We start from the raw sequence: 15,319 nt of genomic DNA, 5'->3' as shown, positions 1-15,319 counted from the left end.
CCCACTGACCTGATCCCCAGTCAGGGGACCAGTCCCTCCGAGGGGCAGCTGGACTCACAGGCCAGATGCAGCCCTGTGTGGGTGCTGACCCCCACTCTGTCCCCCAGGGAAGCGCTGCTGGCCGAGATGGGCGTGGCCATGCGGGAGGACGGCGGCACCCTGGGGGTGTTCTCTCCCAAAAAGGTAGGAGCTGGTCCGTTCCCTGGGCTGCCCCAGCATGGCCAGGGATGGGGGACCTGCAGCCCTCGGCAGCTGTCAGCTCCTGGGGGTGGGGAAGCGGGCTCCGGGGACCCGGCCACACTCACCCACAGCTATTCCTTCCCTGCGTGGCCCCTCGCCACCCCCCCATCCCCGCTCACCGTGGGATATCTCTGTGGTCTAAGGACATCCAAGAGGTCACTTAGCTGCCTGAGGAGTGGACTGGGCCCCTTAGGTTGGGGTGAGACCGGGTTCCTGAAACAGGGAGCCAGCACCCCCTCAGGAGCCTGCAGGGCAGGGCTGGGGGACACGAGCCAGGAGCCAGCCATCCTCTTGGAGGTTAGCTAAAGTAAGTCTACTGTCCCAGCAGACACTCCTCTTCAGCACCTAGCCCAGCTTGCCCATGGCCCAGGACCTCACATGGAACCAAGCCCCACCTCATTCCATAGCTCAGGTGGGGCAGAGCATGAGCACTGGGGAAAAGTCTCTGTGGTTCTAGGACGCAGACCCACCCTCCCCTGCCAAAGACTGCCAGAGCCCTTAGGAGCCATGCTTCAAGCTCAGAAGCCTTCCTGGAGGCAGTGGCAGAGCACTCTGGCCCCAGAACAGGATTCCTCAGGCCCTGGCCCTGCCACTTTGCTAGCGAGGGAGTGCCTGGCTGACTTTTTATCCCACAAAAGGGCTTCTGTGTTTGCCTGTCTTGGAGCTGGCGGCACATGAAGCCAGTGCTGTGCCGTTGGGGCCCCAAAGAAAGAGAACGGGGCGCCTGTGTGAGGGCTTATCCCTCAGGGTGGCTGCTCCCTGGGAACAGGGCTGGGCCCCTCAGGCTGCGTCTGCGCCCCACCTGCTAGCCTGGGGTACAGCATGTGTGGACACCCAGAGGCAGGAGGGAGGGTGCCTAGGGACCTGGGAGGGGGGCAGTGGCACCCTGGGGGTGCTTCACATCTGTCCGGTAGGCCTTTAGTTTTGTTTGGGATTCATTGCCTGTGGAGGGGGGCGCCCTGTCCATGAGAGGGGTGTCCTGTCCCTGGGGGGGGTGCCCTGGGAAGTGTGCAGAGCTGGGGTGCAATGCCCTCGGGGCACCACCTGCGCAGTCTTTTGGCTTCATTGGTGCAGAGGGATTTGCTGGTGGCCTAGGTCTGGACTCTGCTCAGGAGGGGGCTGGCCCTGGAGACCCCCACAGACATCTCCTCTGGAGATGCAGACACCCTCCTGGGAACAGGGTGGTTGGAGATGGTCTGTCCTGTGTCTGATGACCAGGCCTCCCTGACCCTGCGCTGAGTATTGGGGGGCCCCATGGGGTCTGTTGTGAGGGTGTGGACAGCTGGCCCCAAAGAGCCAGGTGGGAAGCAGGAAGCTGTCCAGCCTCACCTTGCTGCAGAGTCCTTGCCAGGACGGGCTGGAGGTTGGGAAGCTGGAGGTCAGGAAGAGTTGGGGCCCAGAGACCCTGAGGCAGAGCAGAGGAGGAGAGGAAGGTGGGGCAGAGCCTGTCCCAGATGCTCTGGGCGGGGTGGGCAGTGCTTAGACAGGGATGCGGGGGAAGCACTCCCCTTGGCCGGAAGGCGGGGGGCGTCCGACCCGTCTGGCTCACAGCCTCTCTGCTCCTCGACCTCCAGGGCCCAAGCTCCCCCGCCTGCACCCTCACCCCCTTCCTGGCTCCTGGGTCCCCTGGGGCCTCAGCCCCTGGGTTGGGATGGGGGCCTGCGGTCCTGTTTCAGTGGAGGACGGGGCCCAGGCGCCAGGGATCCCAGGCTTGCCCTGCACGTCCAAGTGCTCAGAGCTGGACTCCCAGCCCCTCTGGAGGTCCAGCGCCCCCGAGTGCTGCTCCCAAGGCTCCGGGGTCCCCAACAAAGTCTCCTCCCGTCCTCTCGGCCAGTATGGGGGACACTGTGTCCCCACGAGGCCAGGCCTAGGGCTGGCAGTGGTCTGGTCCCGGGGAGAGAGAGGGCAGCGGGTGGCCAGGGCCAGACTCCTGCCCCGCTCCAAGAGAGGTGACCCCTGTCTCCCCAGACGCCACATCTGGTCAACCTGAACGAGGACCCGCTCATGTCTGAGTGCCTGCTGTACTACATCAAGGATGGGATCACCAGGTGGGGGAGGGCGGGGCGCGGGGCGGGGCGATGCTGCGGGCCCTCTGGGCGGGGCGGCTCCCCGCAGGCAGGCCGTGTGTGGGGGGGTGTCCCCTGCGCCCCTACTCATGTGCTCTCCAGCCCTTCACTGTGAGGGCTGGGCATCCAGGAGGCTGCAGGAGGGTGGGGGGGGGGAGGCGGGGTGGGTCAGTGGGTGGTGTCGCGGGTGGCATCGCGGGTGCGCTGGGCCCGTGGTGCTGACGGCCCGCTGCACGCAGGGTGGGCCGGGAGGACGCAGAGAAGCGGCAGGACATTGTTCTGAGCGGGCACTTCATCAAGGAGGAGCACTGTGTCTTCCGGAGCGACTCTCGAGGGGGAAGTGAAGGTACCGCCCTGCCCTGCTTCACCCAGAGCTGCCAGGCATCAGCCCCGAGGCTCTGCTGGGTCAGCGCCCCACCACCCAGCTTCCTAGTCAGTCCTGGGAACCCCGATTCTGAGGGGGCTTAGACAGTTGGGCTGGGGACTGGGACTCCCTCCTTAGAGGGGGCCGGTTGGGGGCAGTCACCGGCGGGAAGGCAGTGAGCTCAGATCCAGGGACAACTGTTCTCAGGCCGCAGCTTCCTGCGGACTGGGAGCAGCCATCTGTCCCTCTCCCTGGCCGGGCTGTCCTTGGGTGTCCGTCACCGCTGCCAGTCTCGAGCACAATCCTTCCTTTTTGGGGAGGTACCTGCTGTCCCAGCAGCTACGGCCCCCAAGCTCAGCGCACGCTCCCTGGGGGGCTCGGGTCAGCCTCGGGGCTGCAGACCAGTGACCTCTCTGTGACAGGGCCCCCGCGGGGTGGTGGCCTTCAGCTGTGCTGAGGACGCTGGTTCTCCCAGAATTCTGTCCCCAAAGCTCTCCCTGCCCTTGGGGGGTGGACACAGAGCCAGGAGGGGCTCTGGGGCTCCAGGACCGTCCCTCCTGGAGACCCCGTAGGGAGGGGTGGGCGCCTGGTGCGGCCTCCCTGGCTCTGACTTGGGGCATAAGAGCCTCCCTCCTGGGTATCACCTCCCTTGCCTGTGAGGGGCTGAGATGCCCCTCCAGCTTCTTTAAGGCCTAATCGAGGTGCTGCAGGGAGGAGGTGCCTGGGGGGCCACACCTGGGTGCCAGCTGGCCAGGTGGGTCTAGCCCCCCCACCCTGAGTGCTTGCTGGACTTGCAGTGAGTCCAGTTCAATGGACTCAGACAGGGAAACAGCCAGGGTGACAGCCCCTCACGGTCCTCCTCTCTGCCCTGTCCTGTAGCTGTGGTGACCCTAGAGCCCTGTGAAGGGGCGGACACCTATGTCAATGGCAAGAAAGTCACGGAGCCCAGCATCCTGCGGTCAGGTACGGTGGGGGCGGGGGTCGCCCCACTCCCCATGCCTGTGCACCCCTGCTCCCAGGCTGTGGGGCTGCAGGCACCTGGCCAGCCCACAAGCGCCCTGGCTGTACCATAGGCTCGGAGGTGGTGGGGCGAAGGCTGTTCACAGCAGAACTCCATGAGGGGCCCTGTCCCAGAGCCCCGGCGCGACGGAGGGGGGCCTTGGCAGAACAGCCAGCGGGGCGTGGGCTGCACAACCCCCGCACCCCGGACCCCTGGCTGGGCCTCATGCCCTAGTGTTATAAAACAAGCAGAAGGAAGATGTATGTACACACACACACGTGTATATACTGATGTATCTGTCTGTCCATCTACTGAGGGACTTACTCAACGGAATTGGCTCGGGAGGTGGTGGGGGCTAGACAGATGGGTCTGAAATCTGCAGGTGGAACTTCCTCCTCAGGGACATCTCTGTTTAGCTCTTAAGGCCTTTTCCCAAGGGGTGAGGCCCGCCACATCCTGTGGACGGTCTCCTGTCCTAAGGTCACGTGACTGGAGGTGCCACCCCCAGCTACAGACGTTCCCGCCCCTGGCAGTGCCTACATCAGTGCCCGAGCGCACCGCTGGGCTCCGCTCCCCAGACGAGCTGACACATGAGACGGACTGTCATATCACTGTGTCTGGGTGACTTTGCTAAGAATGAGGGCACTCTCCCTGGCTCCACTCCCCGGCCAAGCTGACACATGGACACACTGTCATGTCACTGTGTCTCATGACTCTGCTAAGAACGAAGGGACTCTCCCTCTGCCCCAGCTGAGGTTGCAGACGGGACACCCCCAGCCTGACGTCCAGACCTCTCTGGCTGCTCCAAACGGCCCTCCCTGCCTTTGTGGTCCTGGGATGCTTTGAGGGGGTACGCACCACACATCTGGACTCAGGGGCCTCGTGAGGCCACCCATGACTGGTGTCCTCGCTTGGTTGAGCCAGGCAAGGGCAGGTCCAGAGAGCAGTTTCTGTCTCCCTTGTTGCTTCAGGATCGGTGCCCGAAGGCTCGGGGCAGGGCCTGGGCTGGGAGGGGAATGGAACTTGGGGGCTGGAGGAGCTGCCTGCAGACTGGGGGCCTCCTGGGGAGTGGGACTGAGCTGGGTTTGCAGGCCCCACAGGAGAGCTGTGATTCCTGGAGAAAGTCAGAAGGAAACTAGGCGGTTCGCAGAGAACCCTGCCTCCAGGCAGGATAGTCCCTGGACAACTGGTACAGCCCTGGGGGCACTTGTGTGCCCGGGAGGGTCCTGCCGACAGGGTGGAGCCTGGCTCTGGAAACCTGCTGGCCCCTGCTCTGCTACCATCCAGGGGACGGCCAGGAAGGGAAGTGCCTGGCAGAGGGGCCAAGCCCAGCCCTCAGATGGGGGGTGCCAGGCCCAGGGCACGGGGCAGGAGGCCAGACTGGCCTGGGAGTGGCACGTGCGGGGTTGTGGAGAGGATGGGATGGTGGAGACACCCCATGACTATGCGCAAACGTCACTGCTGCTGGGAGGGGTGGGGCCCAGGGAGGATCCGGGGAGCCTGAGGAGGCGCGTTCAGGTCCTGGTGGGGGAGGAGGCCATCCCGCAGGGGCGGGTGAGGGGGACGCTTGGCAGAGGCTGCAGTGGGCTGGCCCCAGAACAACTGGGGGCCCCCGGGGAGGGTGACCCTGGGACGCGGGGGGGTTCCTTCCCTTTCCTCTCCCCTCCCCCGAGGCCCCTCAGACCAAAGGTTCTCCAGCTCCTGCCTCGACCCTGTCCCCCAGGAAACCGCATCATCATGGGCAAGAGCCACGTGTTCCGGTTCAACCACCCCGAGCAGGCGCGGCAGGAGCGCGAGCGCACGCCCTGCGCGGAGACGCCGGCCGAGCCCGTGGACTGGGCATTTGCCCAGCGCGAGCTGCTGGAGAAGCAGGGCATCGACATGAAGCAGGAGATGGAGCAGAGGTGGGCGGGGCTGCCCCTCCCGGACCCCGCCGCCATCCGCCCGCCCACACTCACCCTTGGCTCTTGCAGGCTCCAGGAGCTAGAGGACCAGTACCGTCGGGAGCGCGAGGAGGCCACCTACCTCCTGGAGCAGCAGCGACTGGTGAGGCGCCCCCACCCAGGTCCCCGCTGCCCCGCAGGAGCTGGTGCTGGGTGGGGCCGCGTCCGGAGGGGAGGGCCGCAGGGGCCTGGTCTCCGCGTGGAGCCACAGGCGCACTTCTGTGCCTAGGACTACGAGAGCAAGCTGGAGGCCCTGCAGAAGCAGATGGACTCCAGGTACTACCCCGAGGTGAACGAGGAGGAGGAGGAGCTGGAGGACGAAGGTGAGGAGGCGGGCCGGGCCGGCCTGGGGCTGGGGAGGGGCCTCCCTGCAGGTCGGCTGCCCCGGGGGCCCTGGTCTGCAGGCAGGATTTGGGAGGCTGTGCTGCAGCAGGAAGGCACCTGTGCACACACGTGTAGTTCTGGGGCAGGCAGCCTGGAGCACCGGGAGGATAGTGCAGGGTCCCCTGCGGGCACCTTGCATCCACCCAGCCTGTGCTGCTCCAGCGGCGCTAGTGCTCGTCCCGGGACAAAGTCTCTGCGCCGTTTCAGAGCGTTTCCTTGGGTGGCCCACCGCTGACCGCAGCTGCCGGGCGGAGGACCACACGCAGGCAGGGTTCACGTCCCGATCGGCCTCCGGTCAGCTGGTTGGCCCCTTGGGCGGATGAGACCTGGCCGCCCTTGTCTGGGCTCGTCTCTCTGGGGGTGGGGGGTGCCAGGTCGCAGCCCGTCCTCCTGCCCCTGCCCCACCGCTGCTCCGAGCCCTCGCTGAGCTCCGGCCTGACTCTCAGGCCCCTCGCACTCACGCCGGGGGCGCGGCGGCCGCCGTGGGGCCTGAGTGCTGCTCCCTGAGGCCGGTCTCCCTGTCCGACCCCTTTCCGAGCACCCCAGACAGTTGGTGCGACCCTGGGGGGCCTGAGTCCCCGCCCCGCATCGACCCGGCCCGCCTCTCCGCACAGTCCAGTGGACGGAGCGGGAGTGCGAGCTGGCGCTGTGGGCCTTCCGGAAGTGGAAGTGGTACCAGTTCACGTCGCTACGGGACCTGCTGTGGGGCAACGCCATCTTCCTCAAGGAGGCCAACGCCATCAGCGTGGAGCTCAAGAAGAAGGTGGGCCAGCCCCGCCATGCCCCGCCACGCCCATTCCCCCCGCCCATGCACGCCACGCCCACGCCACGCCCACGCCCGCCATGCCCGCCACATCCATTCCCCCGCCCGTGCATGCCACGCCCCACCACATCCATTCCCCCGCCCGTGCACGCCACGCCCCGCCACGCCCATTCCCCCGACCATGCACGCCACGCCCCCCACATCCATTTCCCCTCCTGCACGCCACGCCCCCGCCACGCCCATTCCCCACCTATGCACGCCACGCTCGTGCCACGCCCTCGCCACGCCAGGCCACAGCCCCTAGCAGGCCATGCCATGCCACGCCACGCCACACCCTGCCACGCCCCTTCTACACCACGCCCCTTTCACACTACGCCCCACGGCACACATGCCACGCCCCCGCCACGCCACACGCCTGACATGCACGGCATTCTCATGCCACGCCCCCACCCCGCCCATTCCCCGCCTATGCACATCACGCTCGTGCCACGCCCTCGCCACGCCACGCCACAGCCCCTAGAAGGCCATGCCGCACCACGCCACGCCCCTTCCGCGCCACACCCCTTTGACGCTACGCCCCCACAGCACGCCCATGCCACGCCCCCACCACAACACGCCAGGCCCCTGCTACGCCACGCCCCCACCACGCCGTCTGCACCTCGAGGGCACTCTTCCAGCCCAGTAGGACTCCCAGCTGAGCGGCTCTGCCTCTCTACCAGGGGGGCGAAACGCCCCTGACCTGTAACCCTAGGAGGCTGGTTGGCTGAAGGGAAGCCTGCACTGACCAAGGCCGGCGCGTAGGCAGGCTGGAGCGCGGGCGAAGTGGAGCATCCCCTCCAGCCGTGGGAAGGAGGCTATTCCGAGGCCGGGCTCCACCTCCAAGGGGCTAACGGGCGTCATCTTCACCGGGCACAGGTCCAATTCCAGTTTGTCCTCCTCACGGACACACTCTACTCCCCGCTGCCACCTGACCTGCTGCCCCCGGAGGCTGCCAAGGACCGAGAGACTCGCCCCTTCCCGCGCACCATCGTGGCCGTGGAGGTCCAAGACCAGAAGAACGGGGCCACCCACTACTGGACGCTGGAGAAACTCAGGTGCATGGGAAGCGGAGTGAACGTGGGATGTCGGGCAGCTAGTTTTCCTGTTTCAGTTTCTTTTTAAGTCAGAAGAAAGTACATAGGATCCAGCCTTATTAAAGAATGTGTTCTCCTCTGGCAAAGCCAGGCTGAAGTTGGCGGGTGAGGTGCTGGGGGGAGGAAGGCAGGGGCTCCTCCGCCTTGGGCGGAGCCTGGGGGTGGCTGAGCAGGGCGGGGGCCCCTGGAGGACTGCTGGTCTGCCTTCCGCTCTGCCTCCAGGGTCCCAAGTGCCCACCCTACCGGGCGTGGGCCTGACTCTTCCTGGGTGAAGGTGACTGGGCAGGGCTTTGCCATGGGAGAAAAGTTTACTGTTGCTCAGCTTCCCCTGGAAGGAGGGACACCTGCACGCAAGGGAGGTGCAGGGCCTTCAGGGACGAAGCAGGGGACTCACTACGGCCTCTTCGAGGCATTCGTGGGCACAGCTGGACAAGGCAAACAGTGAGGACTGGCCGGTTAGAACAGCACTGGAGGCTTGGGGCAGGGGCTGCCTGGTGGCCTGGCCCCGCACCTGAGGTTAGGGCAGGGTTGCTGGCTGGTTGAGTGGGCTTGGGCCGGGTAAGGGAGTCTTCACTGTGGGGAAGGGTCTCCTCAGGCAGCGAGGCCCCAAAGATGTCAGAACACTGTGAGACATAGAAAATGAAGAACACAGACGCACTCACACGTACAGCCACGCATGTTCACACACGTGGTCCCGCTAACTTTCAAACACATGCCCACTGGCACTCACATACCAACCATGTATGTTCCCAGGCACACCTGCCTCTTCCCTGTCCTTCAGGCTGCGGCCCCTCCTGGGAGATGAATGTCCCCCCAGGTCCTTCCTGTTGCACCTGGGCCCCCGAGGGATACTTCCCTCGGAGGTGTTTCTCTCACAGCTTGCTGGTTTTCCAGGGTGATAACTTCGGAAATGCCTTGTTCCTCGTGTCCTGTCACAACTTGCCCTTTGCTCACCAGCTCCCAGGGCTCCGTGCCCGAATCCGGGTCCCCCCCCACCCTGGCTGGTCCCAGCCCCGTCCCCTGCTGACACCCTGCAGCTGTCACTGGGGTTAAGAGAAGTGTGTGATGAACGTGTGTTGCACTGCAAGCCCCTTGCTCATGGTCAGCCGATTCCAAGGACCATGGAGGGAATGTCCAGCAAACCCGTTTGAGCTGAGGGCAACCCTGAGCAGGACGCTCCGCCTGGGCCCACGCTGACCTCTGCCTTGCAGACAGCGGCTGGACCTGATGCGGGAGATGTATGACCGGGCGGCCGAGGTGCCCTCCAGCGTCATCGAGGACTGTGACAACGTGGTGACCGGAGGAGACCCCTTCTATGACCGCTTCCCCTGGTTCCGGCTGGTGGGCAGGTGGGTGTCTGCCTCCGGACCGGGCTGAGAGGCTGGGAGAAGACTGATGGGTGACTGGGAGGCTGGTGGGTGGCAAGGGCCTGGGCCCTGGCCCTGACCTGAGGCGGGTGCTGACCCTCTTCCATCCCGAATCCCCTGCCTTGGTCCTCTCTGGGCTGAGTCCCCCCGTCATCCTCTCCACACACCAGCGGGCCCTGATGGGGAGGGGGTCTCCGCATTGCCACCCACCCCCGCTTCGGGGCTGTAGCCCTCAGGCGACACCTGTCCACGGGTGAGAGTGTGAGGCTTGGTCAGGCCTTCTGGGCCACTGGTGGGGCGTGAGCGGGAGGCAGCGCAGAGTGCTCCCAGAGCCCAGAGTCTGTGCCTGCTGTCCCCTGGCTCCTGGGCTGGGGGGCTGCACCCAGCCCCTGCCCCCCATGGGGCATGGATTCTGAGGCTTCAACATGACCACAGCCTCGGCCACACCTGGCCAGGACCACACCCGCCGGGACCTTCCGGAACCTTCCGGGGCTGCACACTGGCCCCACGGGCGGGCGTGCATGTGTGTCCATGCCTGGGGATGGCGCGCCCTGGGCCACCTCAGCTTTGGAGGCGGTGCCCGTGGAGGTCTGTGTGTCAGCCGCCCGCCCCGCCGCCCCTGAGGAGCCGGTGTTAACTTCTCTCTGTCTTGTCGCACTAACCCCAGTTCAGTCGTCTCTGGCTGCAACAGCTACCCTCTTCTCAACACATGCATGAGCGAGCGCATGGCTGCTCTCACCCCCTCCCCCACCTTCTCGAGCCCCGACTCCGACGCCACCGAGCCTGCCGAGGAGCAGAGCGTGGGGGAGGAGGAGGAGGAGGAGGAGGAGGAGGAGGAGGACCTGGAGGACGACGTCTTTCCGGAGCACGTGCTGTGCGACGGCCGGGACCCGTTTTACGACCGGCCCCCCCTGTTCAGTTTAGTAGGAAGGTTGGTGAGGTTGAGGACGGCATGCTGGGAAGGAACCAGCTCTTTTGCACAGGAGCACTGCTGTGGGCACGGTGGACCATCGGCAGGGCACCACCCTGGCGCAGGGGCAGGCAGGGGCTGGCCTCCCCCAGGGAGCAAGTGAGGCAGCGAGAGCGCTCCTGGCCGTCCTGGGGAGGCCCAGCCGGGGAGGGTGGGGGCCCAGTGACAGAGGAGGCAGGACGCCCCGGGGCACAGGCTCCACGCAGGTGGGCCTGTCTCTGCAGAGAGGCCTCCGGAACCCCAGGGAGAGCCCCCATCCCTGTGCAGGGGCCTCAGGATGATTTGGAAAAGTGGCGGCAGGCATCCTTGCACCCCCTCGCCCACCAGCCGAGGCCGCTGTCCCTCCTTCTGCTGTTTTCCAAAAGAGATGGAGGGTCTGGGTGTGCTCCCAGTGCCGCCCCCGCTCCCCCATCGTGGGAAGAGGAGCAGAACCTGGAGGAGGCCATTGGGGTGCAGCAGGGGGGACGAAGGAAGGGCAGAGCCTGGCAGTGGAAGGGCCTCCCTCTGAAGCCCTGGGCAGCCTGGCCTCTCTCTGAGCCAGTCTCCATCTAAGATAGAGAACACCTCATTCGTCCTGGCCTTCAGGCCATCAACATTGGAGACGGCGCCCCTGGCCTTGTGCCCCCCAGGGAGGTGTCCTCTGTGGAGGGGAGGCAGTGATTAAGGGTTTTAGACAGGAGGCAGATCAGGTCCAGGAGGGGGCGCGGGGCTCGCCCTGCAGGCAGATGGGCCAAGCACAGCCCGTCTGTTTTTACCACCGTGGGACAGAAATGAGAAAGAAAGATCTAGAAACCTAGCGATAGGAGTAGAAACCTTGGCTCACAGAGACTGAATTTACACATTCTGTCTGCAAAGGTGGAAGTGAGCTTTAACTTTGTAGGAGTCTGGGATTGCTTCCTGGGCTAGGCCGAGGGAAGGTCTTGGAAGTCTTGACCTTGGAGCACCAGTGCTGGAAGATGTGCCGAGGCTGGCCCCCAGATAACGGGGTTTGTTCTGGGAGCCCTTGGGTGCAGCTGCTGGAGTGGAAGCCCCTTTGGTTCCTCTGGGAAGGAAGCAGCCTCTCTTGAGGGGATCGTGGGTTTATTCTGACTCAGTCTCCCTGAGCGGGGGCTGCTGGCCCCCTGGCTCTCTCCTGAGATGCCCCAGTCCAGCTTCCTGCCCCAACGACCTAAGGGAAGGTGTGACCCCTGGGGCTGGCTCCACACAGGCCTCTCAGAAAGTCCGGCCACGCAGGCCAGGGCTGCCGGGTGTCAGGCAGACGTGGGGTCACCGGGAGAAATGGGGATGGGCTCTTGCAGTCTCAGCCAGAAAGAGCTGGGTCCTTCCGACACTCCCCCTGTGATCTGGGATGTTACGAAACAACCAAAACCAAAGCCGCGCGAGAGTCCAGCTCCCCACGCGGCCGTCTGCGAGGGGCTTCATTTGGAAACATCCTGATTTTTCTGGTTTGGCAAGAATTGGCTTTTCCCGCGCAGCAGCTGTGCAGGCCCAGCCCTGAGGAGGACCCGTGTGTGGTTCCCTTTATCCTTCTGGTAGCCGCTGGCTCTCTCTCCAAAGCTTAAGCGAAATTGGGGCGCCCACTCTTGCCTCCCTCCGGAAAGGCTTCCGTGGCCCCAGCATGCGTCTGCACCTCACCAATCTCGTGGTTAGCGCTGCCTCCTCCGCTCCCCCACGCTCCGCCCCGGCCCCCACCTCTGCCACCCCCTCTGTCTCCAGCGGGTCTCAGCCTGCTTCAAGGTGCCCTCGCTCCTGAGCACGGGGTCCCGGCAGGGGCCTCCCCCGAGTCCAGGGTCAGCCTGTGTGCCGTTGAGCTGGGGGGTGGGGTGGGCCGGCCCAGGGGGAGGAGGTGGGTCTGCGGGGTCAGTCTCCCCCGTGGTCCTCCCCGCCTGGACCTTCGCTCTCAGAAGGGTGCTGGGCACGGGAGCCGCAGAGAGAGGAGGGTGAGGGGCTGACCGTCTGGGATGGACAGTCCCGGGGAAGGAGGACAGGTGCCCCCCGAGTGTAGGATCCAGGACTCTGGGTGGAAAAGCACTGACCCGCCGTGTCCGCTCTATGCTGTCTGGGCCGGCAAGGCCAAGCTCCCAGCCCCCAGCCGGGTGTGCTCTGTGGGCCAAGCCGCTCAGCCCAAATTGTCTCCAGCAAGGCGCCGGGCCACCGTGTGCGGGTGGGCGCGCCATGGCTGGCAGGGCCTCCTGACAGGGCTGGGCTGCTCCAGCCCCCGGGGTGGTGGGAGCTGCTGTCCGCTTGGGCGTGTGGAGGGCCCGGCCTCTACGCCTCGGACCCACCCTCTCCCGTCCCCGTCACTCGGGGTGGGCCTGGGGTCTTCCTGCCCCCTGCCCTCGAGGCTGGTACTGCCACCAGGGGCAGTGGCTGCCAGGCCGGGGGGTCCCTTTGGGGTGAAGGCGGTGTCATCATCACAGGGCGGGCAGTGAGGAGGACAGAGGGTCCCGCAAGGCCGCCGTGCCCTCTGGAAGTCCTCACCCAGGGCTGCATCTGATCTGTGTGCGTACCCGCCTGGTGCCCCTGGGGTTGTGGGGTCCAGCCCTCCCACGGCCGGCAGTGAGGTTCAGAGAGGGCGGTGAGTGTGGCCGTGGACTCCAGGCGTCTTTTTCTTTGTAAAACTCCAACCTCCAACCACGGGGGCCCTCAAAGCCCCCCAGCCCTGCTGTTTACGATACCCTAAGCATGTGGGTTTTCTTTCCTTTCCGACATGAGGAATTCCCGTGAGATCGGGAAAGACTTGATTTACCTAATGAACCTTAAGTAAGCCGCTGGGCGATGGGGCGCCATGCCCACAGCCGAGAGCTGTCCTGGAGCCACCCTGGGGTCCCACCCCAGCCGAGCGTCTGCTCCCAGCCTTGCTGTCCTCGGGCCGCCGTCTCCGCCTATAAGACGGGGCACGGAAGCCGTGGTTCGCCAGCCCTAGCACCCCCGCTTAGACCTCCGGCGCTGTGTTTGAGCCCCTAGTTTGAGCCGTCGGTCCAGCTGAGGCATGCCGCTGGGAAGGGAGCCCCAGCGTCCGTGTTGAGGTGTGAGGAGAGGAGACCCCGGCCGCCTGCCGCATGGTGCTGGGGGCTCCAGCGCCGGCCCCAGTGGGCTCGCAAGGGCTGTCACGCACAGTTTCTCCCCTGGAGCTTTCGGTGGCAGACTGCCAGCGGGGTGGTTTGAGCCTTAGGACTCACGGGGTGCGGCACCCTTCGATGCGTGGGCCCCCTGGCAGGAGGCGCCCCGGGAGACCGCAGTGGGCATGTGCAGGCGCGGGGCCCTGGGGGAGCGGGGACGCCCGCCTGCCGCGGGCCTGCTGTGACTGGGTTGGCCCGGCCCCGTGCCTCGGACTGCCTAGGGCCTGGCCTCCGTGGGCACAGGAGGGAGGAGGGCTGACCTCCTTTCCCTCCCTCACCACCCCTTGGGGTGGTCCTGGGTCCCCTGCAGGGGGCTGCGAGAAGCCATTGGAGCCGGGAGCCAGCGCCCAGGGACTGCCCCCTGAGCCTTCAGGAAGCAGCCCCGGGCCTGGCGGGCCCTCCTGGCTGGTGGCCCTCGGACAGCCTGACACTTTGCCTCGGGAGGGCATCGTGCCCTCAGTAGCCCACCACCCAGGTGGCGTGCCTCCCCGTAGGTCCTCCTGTGGGTCCCTGCAGGGTGCAGGGGGTGGGCAGGCCTGCCCCCCACCCTGGCGCCTGGGGCTTCCAGAAGTCTCCCGACCCTGCTTTCTGCAGCAGGCGGTGCCCAGGGGGCTGCCCCACCCAGTCCCCTCAGGCCTCTGGGGCAGGGTGGGGCAGCTGGGCCTTGGTGGAGTGGAGCTGGCTCTGTGCCTGTCCCCATAGCTCGAGTCCTGGCCCTGCATTTCCTCTTCTGGACCCCATGACTTGGTTCATTTCACAGTCGCCCCCTCCCACCCCCAGTTTCCATCAGAGAAGCTGGGCCAGCAGCCCAGGTGCCGGGGAGGGGAGGCCCCCACCATCCCGCCCGAGGTGGGTGCTGGCCGATGCCCTCTACGATGTGGGCGAGGCCTTCCGTCCGGGCTCCAGCATCTCTTGCTGGCTTCTGCTCGCCTGCGTGGTGGCCAGGGGCAGTGGGCCTTGGCGCCCGCCCCCGTTGGGGGAGAGAACACCGAAGGGAGGGGCCGTGGGGCGCCCTCAGAGATGGTGCTCTGCTGGGGAGGGGGCTTCCGCCTGCCGGAGGGCAGGGGGCCACGGTGGTAGGCCCTGGGAGGCCCCACCCTGGGGTTCCTGGGGCCTGGCTTAGCCTTCGAGGGCCCAGAAAGCAAAACCAGTCAACAGAGGTTGGGCCTACTGATAAATTTGGGCCAACCGTGAGAGCTGTGCAGAAGGCAGCCCAGAGGCTGAGACGTGGTAGCCTTGCACAGAGATGGGAGCAGACGGGGGCGTGAGGTCAGAACGGGGCGGGGTCCACGGCAGGGGCTGGGGCACCTGTTGGATGCAAAGAGCTTGGAGGCCGAGGTGGGTGGGGTCTGCTGGGGTCTCAGGTCCCCTCTGGGAGCCGTGGAGGCCGGGGTGGGGGTGGTGCAGGGGGAGAGGGCGGGAGGCCAGGGCTGATGGGCTGGTGATGGGTTTCAGAGACTCGAGGCAGAGCTGAGGGACGGGCTAGGATGACGTGCAGAGTTCTGCCCTGCGGCGGGGGAAGGCCGGCGGTGGCCAGGCTGGGAGCTGACCGGAGAGGGGACACAGGGCCTAGAGTCAGGGCCCTGGGGACAGCCCCACCCCCACCTGCGGCCACGGGGCATCCAGAGCAGGGACCCCAGCCTGGATGAGGGGCGGAGCAACAGACAACGCACCTCTCCTCCTATCACCCAGCGCCCCCACCCCACCCGACCAGTGCCCAGAGTGCCACCTCAACCACACCTTGTCCCCACCTGGGCCCCTTCACCCCCCCTGCACTTCCTCCCCAGCACCTCCCACCATCCGGCTCCAAATCCTGCCCCTCCCGCAGGACCACACCCAGAACTCCCCCAACGCCGAGCTCAGGGTTGCCGGGTCTGTGCCTTTGGGCTGGAGTGGAGGGCAGAGCAGGGCTGGAAACCAGGGTGCTCCCCCCAGGAGGACATACCCCAAAGAGGGCCCGTCCCCAA

At 66.1% G+C, this 15,319-nt stretch overlaps 1 protein-coding gene across 1 annotated transcript in view; it reads left to right on the top strand.

Annotated features, from left to right (window-relative positions):
* KIF1A (kinesin family member 1A) overlaps positions 1-15,319 on the top strand; it is an 86,099-nt gene that overhangs the window by 41,185 nt on the left and 29,595 nt on the right. The window contains exons 16-26 of the mRNA XM_065917196.1: positions 108-183; positions 2,209-2,288; positions 2,546-2,652; positions 3,550-3,633; positions 5,394-5,574; positions 5,644-5,716; positions 5,843-5,936; positions 6,612-6,760; positions 7,676-7,854; positions 9,105-9,242; positions 9,928-10,191. Coding sequence (XP_065773268.1) covers positions 108-183; positions 2,209-2,288; positions 2,546-2,652; positions 3,550-3,633; positions 5,394-5,574; positions 5,644-5,716; positions 5,843-5,936; positions 6,612-6,760; positions 7,676-7,854; positions 9,105-9,242; positions 9,928-10,191 — 1,425 coding nt within the window. The remainder of the gene's footprint in view (positions 1-107; positions 184-2,208; positions 2,289-2,545; positions 2,653-3,549; positions 3,634-5,393; positions 5,575-5,643; positions 5,717-5,842; positions 5,937-6,611; positions 6,761-7,675; positions 7,855-9,104; positions 9,243-9,927; positions 10,192-15,319) is intronic.

This window comes from Muntiacus reevesi, chromosome 1, assembly GCF_963930625.1.
Source record: "Muntiacus reevesi chromosome 1, mMunRee1.1, whole genome shotgun sequence".
Taxonomy (NCBI): domain Eukaryota; kingdom Metazoa; phylum Chordata; class Mammalia; order Artiodactyla; family Cervidae; genus Muntiacus; species Muntiacus reevesi.
This window is presented reverse-complemented; position numbering and strand designations above follow the sequence as displayed.